This window comes from Perca fluviatilis, chromosome 10 (assembly GCF_010015445.1).
Source record: "Perca fluviatilis chromosome 10, GENO_Pfluv_1.0, whole genome shotgun sequence".
NCBI classification, from domain to species: domain Eukaryota; kingdom Metazoa; phylum Chordata; class Actinopteri; order Perciformes; family Percidae; genus Perca; species Perca fluviatilis.
The window spans coordinates 25428726-25445541 of NC_053121.1; the positions used below are offsets into that span (position 1 = coordinate 25428726).

Below are 16816 nucleotides of genomic sequence, written 5' to 3' on the forward strand. Positions count from 1 at the left end.
AGAAATTGTGTTTTAGCAATTGAGTCAGAGTGAGTGTGAAGACGTGAGTGTTGGTGTTTCCCCATTTGCCATTGCCCAAATGTATTGAAAATACAAAGGGGTGGCAAGCAGGGGATGCATATGTGTTCATTTATCAGTATCAGATCATTTATATCATATATAATATGTCTTCTATATCATTTATAATAGATTATCAGTGGGTTTTCATGCAAGATTTGCTCGTGGCTGATAGATAGACGAGACACAGAAACCACTGCTCCACATCTGCTCCGTGGCGCAGCGCGTGCTGTAAAAACCGCACTATTGCTTAACATGCGCCCTTCAGTGGCCAGTGTAAACCCGGTGAAAAATAAACTACTCAAATAACAAAAAGGAGTTGGCCTACTTATGAAGAAAGGAGAAATCATTAAAATAGAACCATATAAAAGTAGCATAAAGGAAACCATGCCAGTGGGACTTAAGTTTCAGTTTCCGGTGGAGATATTAATAACGGTGCACCAAAGAGAGCAGAGAGTAAAGTTGTGAGGTGGTAGTAAATGTACAGTGTAGGTTTCATTTTCTCCATGTATAAATGCTGCAGCTCATCACGACCAACATTTGAGGCTGTGATTCATAATTGTCATGGGGTGAAACATCGGTCCAGTCTGTTTAACAAAGTAACTAATTAGACAAAAACACTTTAGATGAGTAATCCAGAACAGTTACTTATAGCATTATTTGTCTCAAACGTACCTTTACCAACTCATGTAATATGCTACGCCAGTACACAACAAACAAATATTACTGCTTTTATGTCCTTTTACATTCAAAACAAGCAACATATGAAATACCCCCACCCCTAGTTCACAACTCTATTTACAGTAATGGAGATATATGATAGTAGTATAATTCCTAAAACAAAAATAATATAATGTCCGCAACACTGCTTTAAACTCCCATATTTAATATAAAAAATGCAACGCGGACATTATATTATTTTTGTTTTAAGTATTTTCATTTGTCCTGCACCTGCCAGAAGGTGGGATGTGCACACAGTTACTTTTTTATAAGTAGTATAATTCCTCTCATCTAACTAATTCTCATCAAGAAAGCCTCTATGCACATTTCCCAAAATGTACAAGTATTGCTTTTAATTTATCATTTTCACGACTGAATTTATATTTCCTCCTTTTCAGTTTCTCTTTTTTTTTATCAGTATTGCATTTAATCAGAAGAGAGGCCATTTGATTTGGTCTCTCGTCTGCAAAATGTATCCATCAATAAGGCTACTAATGACAATAATATAACCATCCCCATGCCAAATGCAGGGAAGAACAGACTGCTACAAGTGCCATGGAAAAGTTACATTTATTACACTTCTCCTCAAAAAATAACTTGCCTGCTGTAGTCAATTCCCTAGGCTCAAGGCCACAAATTAATAAAGACAGGCTTTTGTTCCACCAGAGCTCCAGCGAGGAGAAAATGAAAGCTTCTCATTCACACTGGACCACTTTTGAAGGTCTCAGAGGACAACAGAAAAGCAGATATGTAAAATAAAAAAAAATGAACCAATTTCAATTAGCTAAATTGGTGTTGCTTATCTCTGTGTCTTTTATAATGACGATAAAGCAGCTTTGGTTTTCTATTGTGGCTGGGGCTGGAACAGTAGTTAAGCTGCAGATGATTGGGCAGCACTTTAACATGCTGACTTCTTAAAATAATAATATTTTTTTAATAATAATAGTTGTATGGTTTTTCTAACATTTGGACTGGTATACTGCTAAATAATTATCCAAAATGGTCCTGGAAAAATATATTTGATGTAGCCTTTTTCTAATTTAAAAACTACAGTGTGTAGGTGGCATGCAAGAGGAAATAGCATACAGCAATAATGGCATACAGTTACACTCTGTGCTTGTTGGATTGAATTTCTGATTGTTAATAAGCATTCAAGATAGCTTCCTGAAAACTTAACACTAAACATTTGCCTTTAATGAATTCCACATTGTTACCGTTGTTTATTGGACATATTAGAGACAGTAGCCATGAAAGCGTGAGGCACATCAAAGTAGTGTACATTCCTAAGGCATGATGAAAAACAGAGTGCTACAGTCAGAGAGCCAGAAATTCCTTTCATTGTGGATTTTTCAGAGTGAAGAAAGAAAAAAAAGTGGTGGCTGAAATCCTCTTCTCTCCTGTGGCAGGTTGCATAAGCAGTGGAAACTTGACTAGAGGACAAACCTCTCTCTTTGCCTGTTCTTTGGATATTGAATACTCACAGGAAGAAGGTGGGATTGAGAGACAGACAGAAATAAAGGCAGGGATGGAGACAGGGTGAGCAGTCTGAGTGCGTAGCACTCGCCAACTAGTGTTTAAAGGTTTAGGAGTTCAGAATCAGCCAGGCTTTGTGAGGAAGAGTGCCTGGAGCCCCCTGCTGTTATCATGCAGAGAGGGAGCACTTCTTTGAGAGAAAAAAAGAAGTAGTAGTCTATAACCAACAAGCAGAGGCAGTGTTTTATCACACTGGGGTACGCTCATATAAGCATTTGAATTGCTGTGAAAACTATTCTGAAATATGAAGCCACTGGTAATTTCTTAATCATCATTCTCCACCCATCACCTAGAGTGCAGCTATGATTAGTATCTGCTGGGACACTTACCTTTTCTTTGATGGACAATAACAAAGCTTTTTCATATACAAAGATAATAATATTGTGCTCTGCAGGTATTACCCCTTGTTCCATTGTTCTCGAGTTCGGCAACAAGTGAAATATGAGAAGTGGAAGAAGAAGAAGGAGCCAAAAAGAGCCAAAAATCCCTCCTCCTCTTCCTCAATAATAGTTCTTAAATAAAGAATATTCTTGGTCTATATTTGAATGCTGCTTGCATGTGAGAAGGATATTTTAGCTATAAAGCAAATATAATGGTTCAGGTGAGACTGAATATAAGAGTGGAAATAAAGAAAGGAAGCCAAGGCAAAAAGCCAAAAGGAATTAGATGGAAAAATACAATTCTGACAAAACTCAGATCACAGAAGAAAAGATTGAGCAGCAGATTCTTTTAAATAAAAAAAAATAAAAGATTCAAACTTACTGACATATTTTACTTTAAGCTTACACTCAAATACCACAGTATCCCCCTCACCACTTTTAAACTACCACTGCTGCCACCTGCACTTAATTTATTGGGCTGTACATTTTTAGGGGTGCTCCCACTTTCTTAACACTATATTGACCTAAGATCCTACACAGTATTCATAAAGACACTAAATTTTGGAATTTATTTTAAACAGATTTTTTGCAATTAATAAAAGTGCAATAATTCAAACATGAAATACGGGGAAAAAAATTGACTCACATCTTTCCACAGAATCTGCTGACTGCTGGATTGACTGCTTGCCTCCATTATACAAGCCTGCAGGAGGAATCTTTCCAGTCGTCTTAGCTGGGGAAAATAGTAACGTACTGCAAGGCTTAGAGTCCCAGCTTCCTTCCACTGCTGTAATTTGGGAGGGTGCTGAAGGGGAGGGAAGTTTCAGGTGGAGTGGAATTACTGAAACATTTGTGATACCCATTAAAAGCAAGGCAGATGTCTCTCCCGCCCGCCTCCCTGCTCTCATTTCAAAGGTTGAAAGCCACGAATGGATTCAGACTGAGACAAAACCTCTGTTGAATAAATTACATACTATACTTGGATGAAAAACACTGTAGTCATTCACTACTTTCAAAAGATTCCTGCTTGGAGGACACAAAGTTTGCATGTGAAAAAAAAGAAGTAAATCGTACCCACATAGTGCAGATGCTGATGTTTTCATTTATATTTTCTGAAGTATCAAAAACGGTTCAAGTACCTGCTCTCTGCTTTTGTTCCCCAGTCAGTCAGTCTGCACACTCGGCAACAAACACGTACAGTTAACAAGAGTTGAGGTGACTGAGTAGCAGCATGCCAAAAGATTCAACCTTATAAAATGAAAAGAATTTGCACTTGTGCACATACAGAAAACTGTAGTAATTAAGTTAATCGGAGGACAGAAGTTTAAAGATTCCCTTCAGACAAGTTTTAAGACATAAAAATACGCGACTTGAAATAATGATTGTGCAAATGTTTTTTTCTATTTAAAAAAAAAAAAATAAATAACCTCAATAGAAATTCTAAAACATACAAACTACATTCTCCCTCATTAAAAAAAAAACAACTAAATATATGCAATTCATTTTAAAAGTTTAACTGCTGGGTGCAACATATCTTCTACTTGTGCACTTAAGGTTTCAAGTTTCCACAAAGTTGCATATTGCTATTTAAACTGGTTGTAATGTCACAAAATCATGCTCCCTGCTTATATTAAACTGAGATTTGAGCAGATGCATTTGAAAACGCCCTTCTATTATCATCTCTACACATACATCATTCTGCACGATCCATCATTCTGCACAGTTCAAACACATTTTGGAGTGGAGGGGGACTTTAGGAAGCATCTAAAGGTCATCTGAGCAGCTGTTGCCCATCAGAAACTGCTATGAAACGGTATGATAATGCTGCTGTTTGCTGTGGAAGCATTTATAAATGCAATTAGTATTGAACTAGTCTCACAAGGGACGGGGTTAAATATTGTTTGCAGCAACTGAAGCTTCTCAAATATTGGCACCTGCAGAACTTTATACAGCTATTTGCAAGCTTAATAATGACATCCGAAGGTACCCAGTCATTTCTCTCATCCTTACAGCGCACAGTACCATTAATAGTTTTTCAAAATGTCACTTTGACTCAGGGAAGGTGTGATCGCACCTGCAGTTATTTCTTCCATTGTTCAGAGCTTGGTTGGTCAAGTTTCATTTCCAGCCCCTGTACAGTATGATTGACTACTCTGTATTATGATTCATCAGTACTGGAAGTATGTAAAGTCAGACAGAAGAGACTGGGAGAGCGAGATTGATGGTAATATGTTAATGACATATGATGAAGGTCATGGGCAGGATTCAGACCCAGGATGTAGTGCTGGCATGGTACATCATGATGTCCTGTTGCTTTTTTAGAGGGGTGAAAAATAGCTATCTATGTCTCAGTAAACATTAAAACAAGAATAACAGACAACCCTTATTATTCATTTAATTATTTTTTATTTATTTTTATTTAATTCTAACACCAGTTTAATTAAACTAGTTCACATTCAGACCACTAAATGGCACATTACGCATAGGTGATATAGAATAGTACTGCTGGCACGCATAGAGGAAGAATAAATCCTCCTGCCATGAAGTTAAAACCAGGGCTACGTTCAGCCCCGACAAAAAAACGTAGCAACACTGAAAGGGGGGTGCGTTGAACACCCTGTGCGTTGAACACCCCGCTGTGTGCGCGCGCGCACTCTGCCTTTTTCTTACCACAAGTTTACATACATGTCTCTGCAGATTAGGTATCACCTGTGACACAGCCAATAAACGAGAGACACACCCACCAAAGAGAGGAAACCTATCTCAAAAGCTGTTGCACACAAGGGGGTAAGCTTCGCTTCAGAACTCGAACCTCCTATGGCGCCATTTTGATGCTACAAAGCGATCACCTCCCATTTGCATCCCATTGACTGCCATTCATTTTGACGTCACTTTAACAGCAAATAACTTTACATCTGAAGCGTTTAAAGACTCTATTTGTCCATTGTTTATTTCTAAAGAAACACAACAATGTATAAAAGGCTTCATTACCTTGTATCTCATGTTATGGCTCCGTAGCAGACGTTTTTGTAAAAATAGGCTAACGATTGTGTCATAACCAAGCGACTTACTGTCGCATAGTAGAGGAATTACCATATAGTACAGGAGAAGTTTGCAGGCAGTTTCGACTTATATTAGCTGTTAAAGTTTAATTACTAATTTTAACTATCATTTTAGTTAGCAATAATTAGCCTGTGCCCATGTTATCTCCTTACATATACCTACGCTCTCCGTCTCTGCAAGATTCGGAAATATTGAGATTTCTCTTGGCACAGCTACCAGAAGACTTACAACTTTCAGACAGGTTGCTCACGTCACATTTACTTGTCTCTCTCAGTTGGAGGCTGCACAGTAACGCTCAGCGCTCACCGGAAAAGTGCTTCTAATATCCTTCACTGGTCTCTGTCCAGAGCAACGGGGTCTGTTGGTCCATTCGTATACTGTCTATGGTTGCACACCGTTTCATACCGTTCCGAGGAAACATGTCGTTCAATAGGGAAACCGTAGCAACTAAGTCTATATTGATGACGTTACATTTCCGAGATTGTTCAGGTGCTGCCGGAAATTCCGCGAGATGTCCGTCATTTCAGCCGGATGTCCGTTTCCTTCCACTTTCTATGTGTTGGAATTTTAAACTCCGGTGGAGTTATAATGACTATGGTTAACTGCTCCTCAGATCTCTGCAGGGTAAATCCAGACAGCTAGCTAGACTATCTGTCCAATCTGAATTTTCTGCGCGACTAAAACAACCTTTGACCGTACACATGTTCCACCAAAACAAGTTTTTCTCCCATCCCAGAATGCTGTGTGGATTAGCAAGACCCTCCTTTGCAGTGCTGTGGAGGAAGGTCTGGCAAAGCGAGGCTAGTCTACAACAGATATGTTTGATACCTGAAGAATGATTTGTAAGAGGAAGAATAAATCCTCCTGCCGGGAAGTTAACACCAGCTCAATGTGTGTGCTTTTTCTATTCTTCATCACAGCACAGCGCTGGCAGGACTAACTACTTGCCCTGACCACCAGGTTAGGGAGGGTGTAACGAAAAACACACCAGCTAGGGTTGTATTTTTCTAATCCCATCGCTGATTAAACATACATATTGGGTTTTTCTGGATTAAAATGAATGCCACAATTTTTTTAATTCCAATGCCATTGTTCTTAATATTCTGGATTTTGCAGTCTAGGTTAGAGATAGTACAAGAAAATTAGGGTATGGTTAGGGTTAGGCAATTTAATCACTTGGTTAAGGTTACGGAACGATCGTGTTTATGGTCAATAGTTTTAGCTCTGTCATGGGACTCAAACTCAAGTCTCCCTCGTGAAAGTCTGACACGCTACACACCCATCCACCACCCGAGGGAACACTACTGAACATTGGCACTGACGTAAATCATGGGGTGTGGAAACCTCTAATAAGGATGTAATTTTTCTATAGATTCTTTCTGTTATGCTTTGTTTTTTCTGTGAATTACTGCTGGGTATCTAATGTCAACAACCAAAGTCTTGTATAACCTTTGAGTTTTGTGTAATTTACAGATACTATTCTCATTCCTTGGACTACAACAAGCAATTTTAGATGGTCTATTAGGTATGGTCATTTCAATATTTTGTGTACCTTATTATAAAGTGTTACCCAACTTTATTAATCAACACAGCGCTTTTCTGAAATACTGCACTGCATAGCTGACAGTATCTTCATAGCATGCCACCTGTTCACTGGTTTTAGGACATGAAAAACACACAATGCCAGTTAAATTTTTATCTTTACATAGCATGAGAGGGAGTGAAGGATACAGTATTGAAACACATGTGTTCATCCTATTTATAAAAAAAAAATCTGTCTTTTTTTAAAAATCATCTCAGATGGCACACAAAGCAAAAGCTGATAAACATGTTGTGTAGTGATTCCAGTTTATTAAAAACACAATTTCACAACCTAAAAGTTCCACTTCACACTCAATTTAAAGAAGTAAAAAAAAAAAGACAGCTCGGTCAATACCATCTGAGGTGGAACATTCCCGGGAAAATTGGTCAACCTGCAAGACTTTAGTGCGGCAGGACACATTTGAGCACATATTAAGTCTGTCAGATCTGATAGTGGGACCTCGTCAGCTCTTTCCCATTGATATAAATCTTCACAATTACTGTGACATTTTGCTTGAGTAAATCAAGTGGCGGGTCTTTCAGGAATAGTGTTGTGTCAGCAGCAGAGTTGTAGCATCCTGGGACCCTCATTCCCCCGATAGCATTCAGCAGCAGGCTGGGGCTTTCACACCTGCAGAATAGAATAAACAGTAATTTAGTTTGGAGTGCATACCAGATACTCACAGATTAGAGCAGAGGTTGATGGGAGCAGCCTTGGCAAACTAGGAAGAATCACAAAATAAACATTTACTCTATCCTTCATGCTTCAGGCCTGATAGCTTTGATAGGAATTTTTCTCTTTTGTATTTGTCACTTTTGCAAACAGACTGAGCACTGTGGCCAACAGCGAGGCCCATTACAAATCCAACCGACTAAATTGTGATTTATTTTTTTAATTCATATAAATACACCGTTTTCCATCAGGCAACAGTAGTTTTGCTCAAAATGGCTTGTCGTACTTCGGGCAGACGCTGCCTCCACAAACTTGCAGAGTATATTCTGCTTTCTTTTGCAGTGGCCATCTGGAAAAAAGCTGTTCCTTGTTTTCGTTTCTTAACTCTTAAGCCAGCCTCTAAAGCCTTGTCGAGCTTCTGTCACTCATGGAGAGAGCTGTGGTGGAAACCCACACATTTCCCACGTGCTCATCCACATTCATTAACAGTCCCTTCCCACATGAAGGGAGACTGTCACAGCTAGAGAAAAAGATGTGGAAAGAATACTGTATGTGTATGGGAGACAGACAGACAAAAAAATAGAAAGCAGGACTGAGAATTTATTGTCTCTTTCTTGCTCTTTCTTTCTCTCCCTCTCACACACTGACAGAAAAAAAAACTCCTTAGTGGATTGAATCACACTTGAGTACAGAAACTGGGTCCATGCAGGTCATAATCCTGTGTGATTTGATTATCCGCCTCCTGGCTCGACTCACCTCAGTCTTTCATTACAGGAGAAAAAAAAGGGCAAGAATGGGTTCATGATGAAGAGGCAGTCACAGATCCTTGACTTGCTCTGGACGAAAGATCTGAGAGCCTCCATCCGTCATCTTTCAGGATGCTCCTCGTGCTTCAGTGATGGCAGGAAGGAAGTGCACCTCTGCAGAGGAAGTTTACACAGTGCTCTGTTTCCCAGGAGTCACTTGCTTCTTCAACAGACTGTAGCGAAGGCCTGACACATCATGCTGATATACTGCTGCAAATTGCTAAGTGCAAAAATACAATATGTGTCTGTATGTATCTTCAGGTAAAGTTTATTTACAGTATTTATGGTTAATTGGCAAATTTGAGTCCATGACACAACGCTTCTCCAGCGCACAATGCTTTATTCGCCAAATGTTTCAGCTATCAGCTAGATTTGTTTTTATGCTTACCTTGTATACAGTTCATCGATCAGACATTTGACTTATACAGTACAGGCCAAAAGTTTGGACACACCTTCTCATTCAATGCGTTTCCTTTTATTTTTTTATGACTATTTACATTTTAGATTCTCACTGAAGGCATCAAAACTATGAATGAACACATATGGAATTATGTACTTAACAAAAAAGTGTGAAATAACTGAAAACATGTCTTATATTTTAGATTCTTCAAAGTAGCCACCCTTTGCTTTTTATTAATAAGGGAAATAATTCCACTAATTAACACTGACAAAGCACACCTGTGAAGTGAAAACCATTTCAGGTGACTACCTCATGAAGCTCATTGAGAGAACACCAAGGGTTTGCAGAGTTATCAAAAAAGCAAAGGGTGGCTACTTTGAAGAATCTAAAATATAAGACATGTTTTCAGTTATTTCACACTTTTTTGTTAAGTACATAATTCCACATGTGTTCATTCATAGTTTTGATGCCTTCAGTGAGAATCTACAATGTAAATAGTCATGAAAATAAAAGGAAACACATTGAATGAGAAGGTGTGTCCAAACTTGTGTCCTGCACTGTAAATCACAATACATAATACACAATTACTTTACTTTTCGAGATGCTTGAGAAAACAAACACATTTACTCCTTGTCGAGAAATAAAACAAAACATACAATATTACAAACAACTTTTCAGAATATTTTTTAGAAAATACAATCTTAACCCATCAATGGGTTTCTTTTTTTATTACAAAGCAGCGGAATCTGCACTCTTTTCACCTCAATTTTCAAGACAAAATACACTCAGATGACTTCCATCTCGTAATATACTGTATATTGATAACGGTAACTATTTAAAAGTCTATCTGTGGTTGATGTTAACAAAACATCTTTTAACTAAATTCCCCACTGTTCTCAAAAAACGGTCCTGTTCTTTGAGAACTTTATGGTTCAACTTCTGTAAACCTTCACCTCTCTTTGACAAAGATACCTTCTGGATTCCTATTTTAGGGAAGAGATGTCAACGTGTTTTCATTTTTTAGGACTTACATTAAAGCTCACGCTGGTCTGCACCTCCCTGTGAGTGCATTCTTATAGTTAGAAATCAGCAAATCTCAAACATTTGTTTATCAATAAATCGAGATGTTCATCTCCTGAAAGTAAAAACAAATTAAATAAAAATTTGTAGATTTCACATATGAATTTATAATCAGAAATTGGTTCCTACTGTCCAAAAGTGATTTTAAAGGAGAAGAGTTTAAACAGGATTTTGAGGGATAACTATGCACTACGGAGTTCCTTTGACAAACTGAGGAAATAGATGAATAGGAATGTGGATTACGTAGCTCCAAGTTTATACATTCATTTCCCAAATCTCACCTTGAGAGTAAAGCTACTTGCTGGGGGATTTTCTCAATTTCTTGCTTGATAGGACAGGTGTATTTACTTATATAATTGTATTCCTCATCCAATTTATAATGCGATTAAATATTAATACAATTCTGAGTTTGAAGAGAGGCAGATCTGTGAAAATTATCTAGACAGCAATATTGTGAAATTGTTCTTCTTGCTTTGCAACTTTCTCAATCACCCATAAATGGAACAGAAGCAGTGAAAGAGAAAATATTCTGCGCCTTAGGATGCATTGAAAATGGTATTTCAACAAATAAAGCACTCTGAGCGGAAGTTAAAAATAGGTGCAGGTATTCTTCACTGTGATGATCTCGACTCATCTTGGCTGAGCTTTGTTTAGTCAGTAGAGGAGCTCTCTGGGGGAACATTGAGTGGTGTAGTCAAAGTGGAACTCTCCTGATGAGCTTGAGCTTCAAGTTCCCAATATCTCAGCATGTGCGCCACAGAGTCAGACAATAGAGCCAAACGCAAGTCATAGCCAAATCGTAATTACCTCTGCACCCTGCAGAAGCAGACCAATTGACTCCTCTAGATGAATGACAACAGGTAAAGGGCAGTGATTAGCCGGAGGCCTCAGAAGCTTTGTTTGGTGCAGAGGGAGAGAACATTCTCTATATAGGGCAGAAGCTATGCTTCAGTTATTACGCTTATTATTCTGTGGACTTATTATGGGCACAATTCTGCTCAGTGCTGGAAACTTTGCTTGTCATGGTCGGCTGGTAGTGGGCATACTGTCTACATCCGGAGATCAAATTGTTTGTCTTGTTTGTTACAGTTGTAGCATCCTGACCAATTACCCTATGATTTATTATTGATTGAGAATACCTATAAATGATTCATATTAATATTGAATTTGTCACCATGATGTTTAATTTTCTGTTCTCATAGTTTGTCATTGGTCATTCACAAATTATGAGGGTTAGACTCATTGATGTAAGAGAGAAGATTAAGGATATTTTGTGTGCACACGATGAAATAATAATCAGACGATGTTAAAGATAAAGTTTCATTTTTACACCTTAATTTATTCAAACTGACCTTTCAAATGTAGTGTTGTAAAAACAAACACTCATTTAGTGCAAGTGAGAGACAGCAGCCTAATTACAACCACCCAGGTGATAAAAAATGACCAAAAATTATTCACATTCATTATGTACAAAAGATCTGTGCCCATGTAATGAAATACTACTTTAACTCATTTATTTTGTGAATATTGATTATACATTCATGAATAAATCAGTAGTTCATTGTTGTTTGCACCTGATGTGTTATTGGAAACAAAGGAGTAATCATTCTAAATAGTTATAAATTTGATCCTGTTTGCTTAATAGAGTTCTGCTTTACATGACAAACAAGTTGAACCCTTAAAACTGAATTCCCATCCTTTTGCTGCCTAAAGCTGTGTGAGAACATTTTCTTGTCACTAATTAAATATTTATAAAATAAATGACTATCAGTAGGGTTGTAATGATTTATAAATTATGATTTATGCTGATTCAACCACATCCATTTAGTAAAATAAAAGTCACATATTTGCACATTTATCTAATGGCTGTACAAATCTAGCTGAAACTAAGTAAAGAAGAAAGAAATTGCGATGAAAATCCTTAAAAAAAGAGAGTTAATTGCTCCTAAATCATGAGTTAAATCATAAAGCAAAGAATTCAGTCTCCTAAATCATTAACTTTAAAGACCACATACAGTCATTGAAAGTGCCCCAGTTTTTATCCATTTAAATTCTCACACGTTGTAAGGTGTGGCATTTGGTCGGAGTGATCTTTTTGAAGCATAAAGCAACGTGTCACAGCTGGCACAATGTGTGAAAGCTAACGCTGAGCTACTGAAGTGAACGAGGATTAAATGATCTGTGAAAACATCTTCTGCTGTGATATCACCATTACACCTGTTGGGCTGTGACAACAGGCGCGCACAGCAGCTCTCAAACTGTGATCTTACATCTCGTATTCAGTCAAAGCTGTAATAACTGGACAATGGGATTTATCTGAGATCTGGCTTGATAATACAGACAGTGTAGTGAATTACAGCAATCTGGTACCAATCGGTTATCATTCATTTTGAACAAAAGACTCCAACGTGAGATAATACAACCAGAGAGTGTATACAAATGATCTTACAACATGCAATAATTGGATTATAACATGTAGCTATCACTAGCATCTTAGTCCCCTGCAGAGGACACATCTGGATCTAGTGATGAAAGTAAACAACTGTTTGCTTAATGATGCTCATTATCTCATGGAAACCAAAGTTAAAATAGTACGAGGTGAACAGCACACAGAACATTAAACCCTCCAGGGTTTAGGAAAGCAGAATAAGTAGAGGCTGTGCACACAGCCCCGGTGAAGGGGCTCCATGGGAAGAGGGAAGTGGTTCCCAAGCAACTATTGCTGATTCGCTGTGGGGAACTTAAAACTGGACTAATACAAGAATTAAACCTTTGCCATGTCAAAAATGCTTTCTGTCTTGTGCAGCAATATATATTAAAAAGCAAATTGCCTGAATTACTATTACAGTATTTTAAAAGTTGACTAGAAGCTATTAGGCCTATTTAATTCTTAAAATCTCAAATTTCCTTTCACATGGCCACTGCAGGGGGCGCATTTCAAAATATCGTCTCTGTTGCTGGGCCTGAAAAACACTGCAGGAAAACTGCAATTTTTTTCAAATGAAAAGTCAGTAAAAAGAAATTGGATGGATGTTATTGTTGAAGTGGCAAGCCATTTAAATGGGTTCGCTTTTAACAAGTTAAAGTTGAATGTCGAATCAGGTCTCTGGAGGTAGAGTGACGTAAGCGAGACAAGGCAGAACAGTAAACAACAGTGGCAGAGATGGATTAACAGCGTTGGCTCTGTTGATGAAGCGGTGTCTTCTGCTACTGCAGAATCCAAGGTTAAACACACGACGGGAACAAACAACTAAACTTAGAGCACACCTCATTCGACCTTTCATTGAATCTATCCCCTACCTCCGCCACTGAGAACATCCCAAAGTCTTTGTTGCAAGGGCGTAACTTTGGGTTCAACGTAGGGGGGGTTGAGATCTAGGGAGGTCCCGGGGACATGTCTGCACATATTGAAAAAAATGGTCGAAAAAAACTGAGACAAAAACGTCAAAAGGTGACAAATGTCGGAGAAAACACCAAAAACTTCAGACAAATAAAAAAGGCGACCAAACGTTGAAAAAATTGTCAAAATAAAACTTGAAAAAGGCGACAAAAACGTCAAAAAAGTTGTCCATAGAAATTGTCAAAATGATTGTCAACAAAACTCAAACAGTGACAAAAACATCGAAAAGGAACTAAAACTTCAGAAAAAGCCCAGTTTTAATTACGCCTATGCTTTGTTGTGTTGCAGATCAACCGTAGCGGTTTTTGGCATGGGTGAAGTGGGCAGCCGCCTGGGACGGCATTTTTTCATGACACATGAGGGGCAGCACGAGCACTTAAAAGAAATAAAAAATAAATAAATAATAATTTTTTATATATATATATATATATATATATATAAAAAAAAAATATATATATATATATATATATATAAATATATATATATAAAAAATATAATACACAACAATTATGTGCTCACCAAGATGAATTGGTTTAGTCTTGACTTCTGGTCGTAAGTGACAGTGTTGGGGGGATGGGAAATGTGTTGATTGTCGAGTGCCAAATAAACACAGAGATGGACAGGAGAGGTCAAAGCCATCAGGTGCCCAATTTAGAAAAAAAGAAAAGAAAAAAGAGGAGAAACACGCAAAAGATAAAGGTATGCAACTATGTTCTCGCTGTATTGTTACGGTATCTATGTCATGAATGAAGGGCTAATGTCAGTGATGTAGTCTACGTGATACGCAGGTAGGCTATACGCAGTCTACCCTCTAAGAAATCTCCAGGCAGCTCGTATGGGTCGACGTTGTTGATATCAGCCAGCTTCTCTAAATACCTCTGCTTGGCGCTGGTAGTAAGTTTCTCCCTGTAAGGGCCCTTTTCTTTTGTCGCCTTCTTCTCTCTTTCTTCTTAATTTTCTCATAATTTCACCGTTTAAATGGCGTGATGATAATTCCTCGAGCTTCGAGCTGCTCCGTCTGTGTCTCTTACACTGTCAGAATGTAGGAAATGAAGTCTTTGATGCTCAAAATTTTCCTGGGGGAGGACACCCAGACCCTCCACTATCATATGGCCCCCCCATCCTGGCCCATACATACAGTTCAGTATACGCACAATACATTAGACAACACCACTGGCTAATGTTAATTGTTTTGTTGCTATGATGCTTGCAACAATAATTCAGTTTTAACTCAACAAACACAAGATCTAATTTCACCATAATATTGTGCTTTGCAACAAAACTGTTTAAAGTTCAGTTATTATTTATTTCCATAATTTGGGTTAACATTAGGCCCTGTAATTAGCCAATGGAATTTTCAAATCTGTAGGTAGTGACAATAGTTTAACAAGTCATAACTAGAAGTGTACCATGCATAGAATTTGAGGCAGTAACCAAGGAGCTAATTGTTCCTCCCTAAAAGTTAGATCAATATAGCGTGTAATGACAGACATTTAGCGTGTAAGGGCATGTTTATGTAACCCTCCTATGAGTAGCGTTTGTTTTTTTTTGCACGGTGGGTGGGGGAGCACTCGAAGGGGGTCTTGCCCAGGGTGTAATTCAATGTAGAACCGCCATTGCAGATCAAAGCTAGGCATTATGCACAGTGTTCGGAGGAGTATTCAGATCCTTTACTTAAATAGTAACTTAACACTAAATCCACTTTCATGACCTCATGAGACATGTACCGTCCCTTGATCATACTATATATTCTGTTGATCCTGGTCCAGTTGTATTGTGTTCTCCAGTAATTCTAACCACTTGAGCCCCCAAAAAAATCTGTGAAAGATCTGTGACGTACGCTGGACCACTCCGCCCCCAAACTGGGAGGCGTGTTTATCTTACGTACATGAATGAGTACACTGCTGTACACATGCATGTGGGCCACGTGATATATTCTTGCCCATGGTTTCACATAATTTGATTGATCAGCAGTTACTGCCGCAGTAACATGCCAAAAATTTGCAATGCGCGAACAAAGGAGAAGAAGATGAAAGAAGAAGAAGAATTAGAAGAAGAAGGACAGCTAGCTGCCAAATGTCTCCAAAACTCATCTCTGGAAATATTGCTATAATAATAATAATAATAATAATGATAATAATAATAATAATAATAATAATAATAATAATAATAATAATAATAAGGAAATGCATTTAATTTCTCAGACAATAGCGTGAACATAACTTTGTTAAAAAACAACAAAAACAAACCCACAGACATCACAATGTTGTAAAAAATCAACAAAAAAATCCTGCATTGAAAATATAAAAGTATTATTAGCAAAATTGACTTATTTTGTACTTACTAAGGATCAAAAGTTAAAATACTTTACACAAATATGGCCCCTGTATGCATTTACATTTTTAAGCAGCATTTTACTGTAGTAATTCTTCTTACCTTTTATATTGTACAATTAGTAGCTTAATGTATCATATTTTATAAACTCATATGTTTTGTCCATAAAATGTTAAATATAGCTAAGTCAGTAGAACTTAAGTAAATGTACCACATTCTTTATAGAGTTAATTATGAAAATTAGACCCAGTTTGGAATTTCTCTCAAAAGGCTAGATTGTGAAGTTTGGGTAACAAACAAAAATTATCAACCAAGACCTCATTAAATACAACTTAACATAAAATACTATAAGAACTGTAACATTTCAAGTTTTTAGTACGTTTGGCCTCGGTAATGAAAGCGCTGCACTTTTCTACTTTCTGCTACTGCTGTATGACTGTGGCACTGCTTTTGGCAGCAGTCTCTGGTTTTCCTGTGACGGTTTATGAGAGCATCTGCTGAAAGATTCCTTGCAACTGTGATTGAAAGCATCTGCAGAAACTCTGATCTGTCGAGCAAAGAGCTTACATACCAAGAAGAGCTCTGTGGATGCCAGTTTCTACCCAGATCAATACTACTACTACTAATAGGTAATAATTTACTAGTACAACCGCTCTATAACACCGCAAATCTACCTCGTGTGGTCTGAGAATCTTAATCTATTTTTTCATACCAGTTTGATTGAAAAAAAGTAACCATATTTTATTTGAAATATCCAGTAATAGAAATACTGGACAATGGCATTCATAA

At 37.7% G+C, this 16816-nt stretch overlaps 1 protein-coding gene across 1 annotated transcript in view; it reads right to left on the reverse strand.

Moving 5' to 3' along the window:
* The window catches only part of tnmd (tenomodulin), a 66358-nt gene extending 62556 nt beyond the window's left edge, over nt 1-3802 (reverse strand). The window contains exons 1-2 of the mRNA XM_039813267.1: nt 3765-3802; nt 3337-3495 (exon numbers count right to left, since the gene is read on the reverse strand). Coding sequence (XP_039669201.1) covers nt 3337-3495; nt 3765-3770 — 165 coding nt within the window. The 5' untranslated portion in view covers nt 3771-3802. The remainder of the gene's footprint in view (nt 1-3336; nt 3496-3764) is intronic.
* Between the last annotated feature and the right edge of the window lie 13014 nt (nt 3803-16816).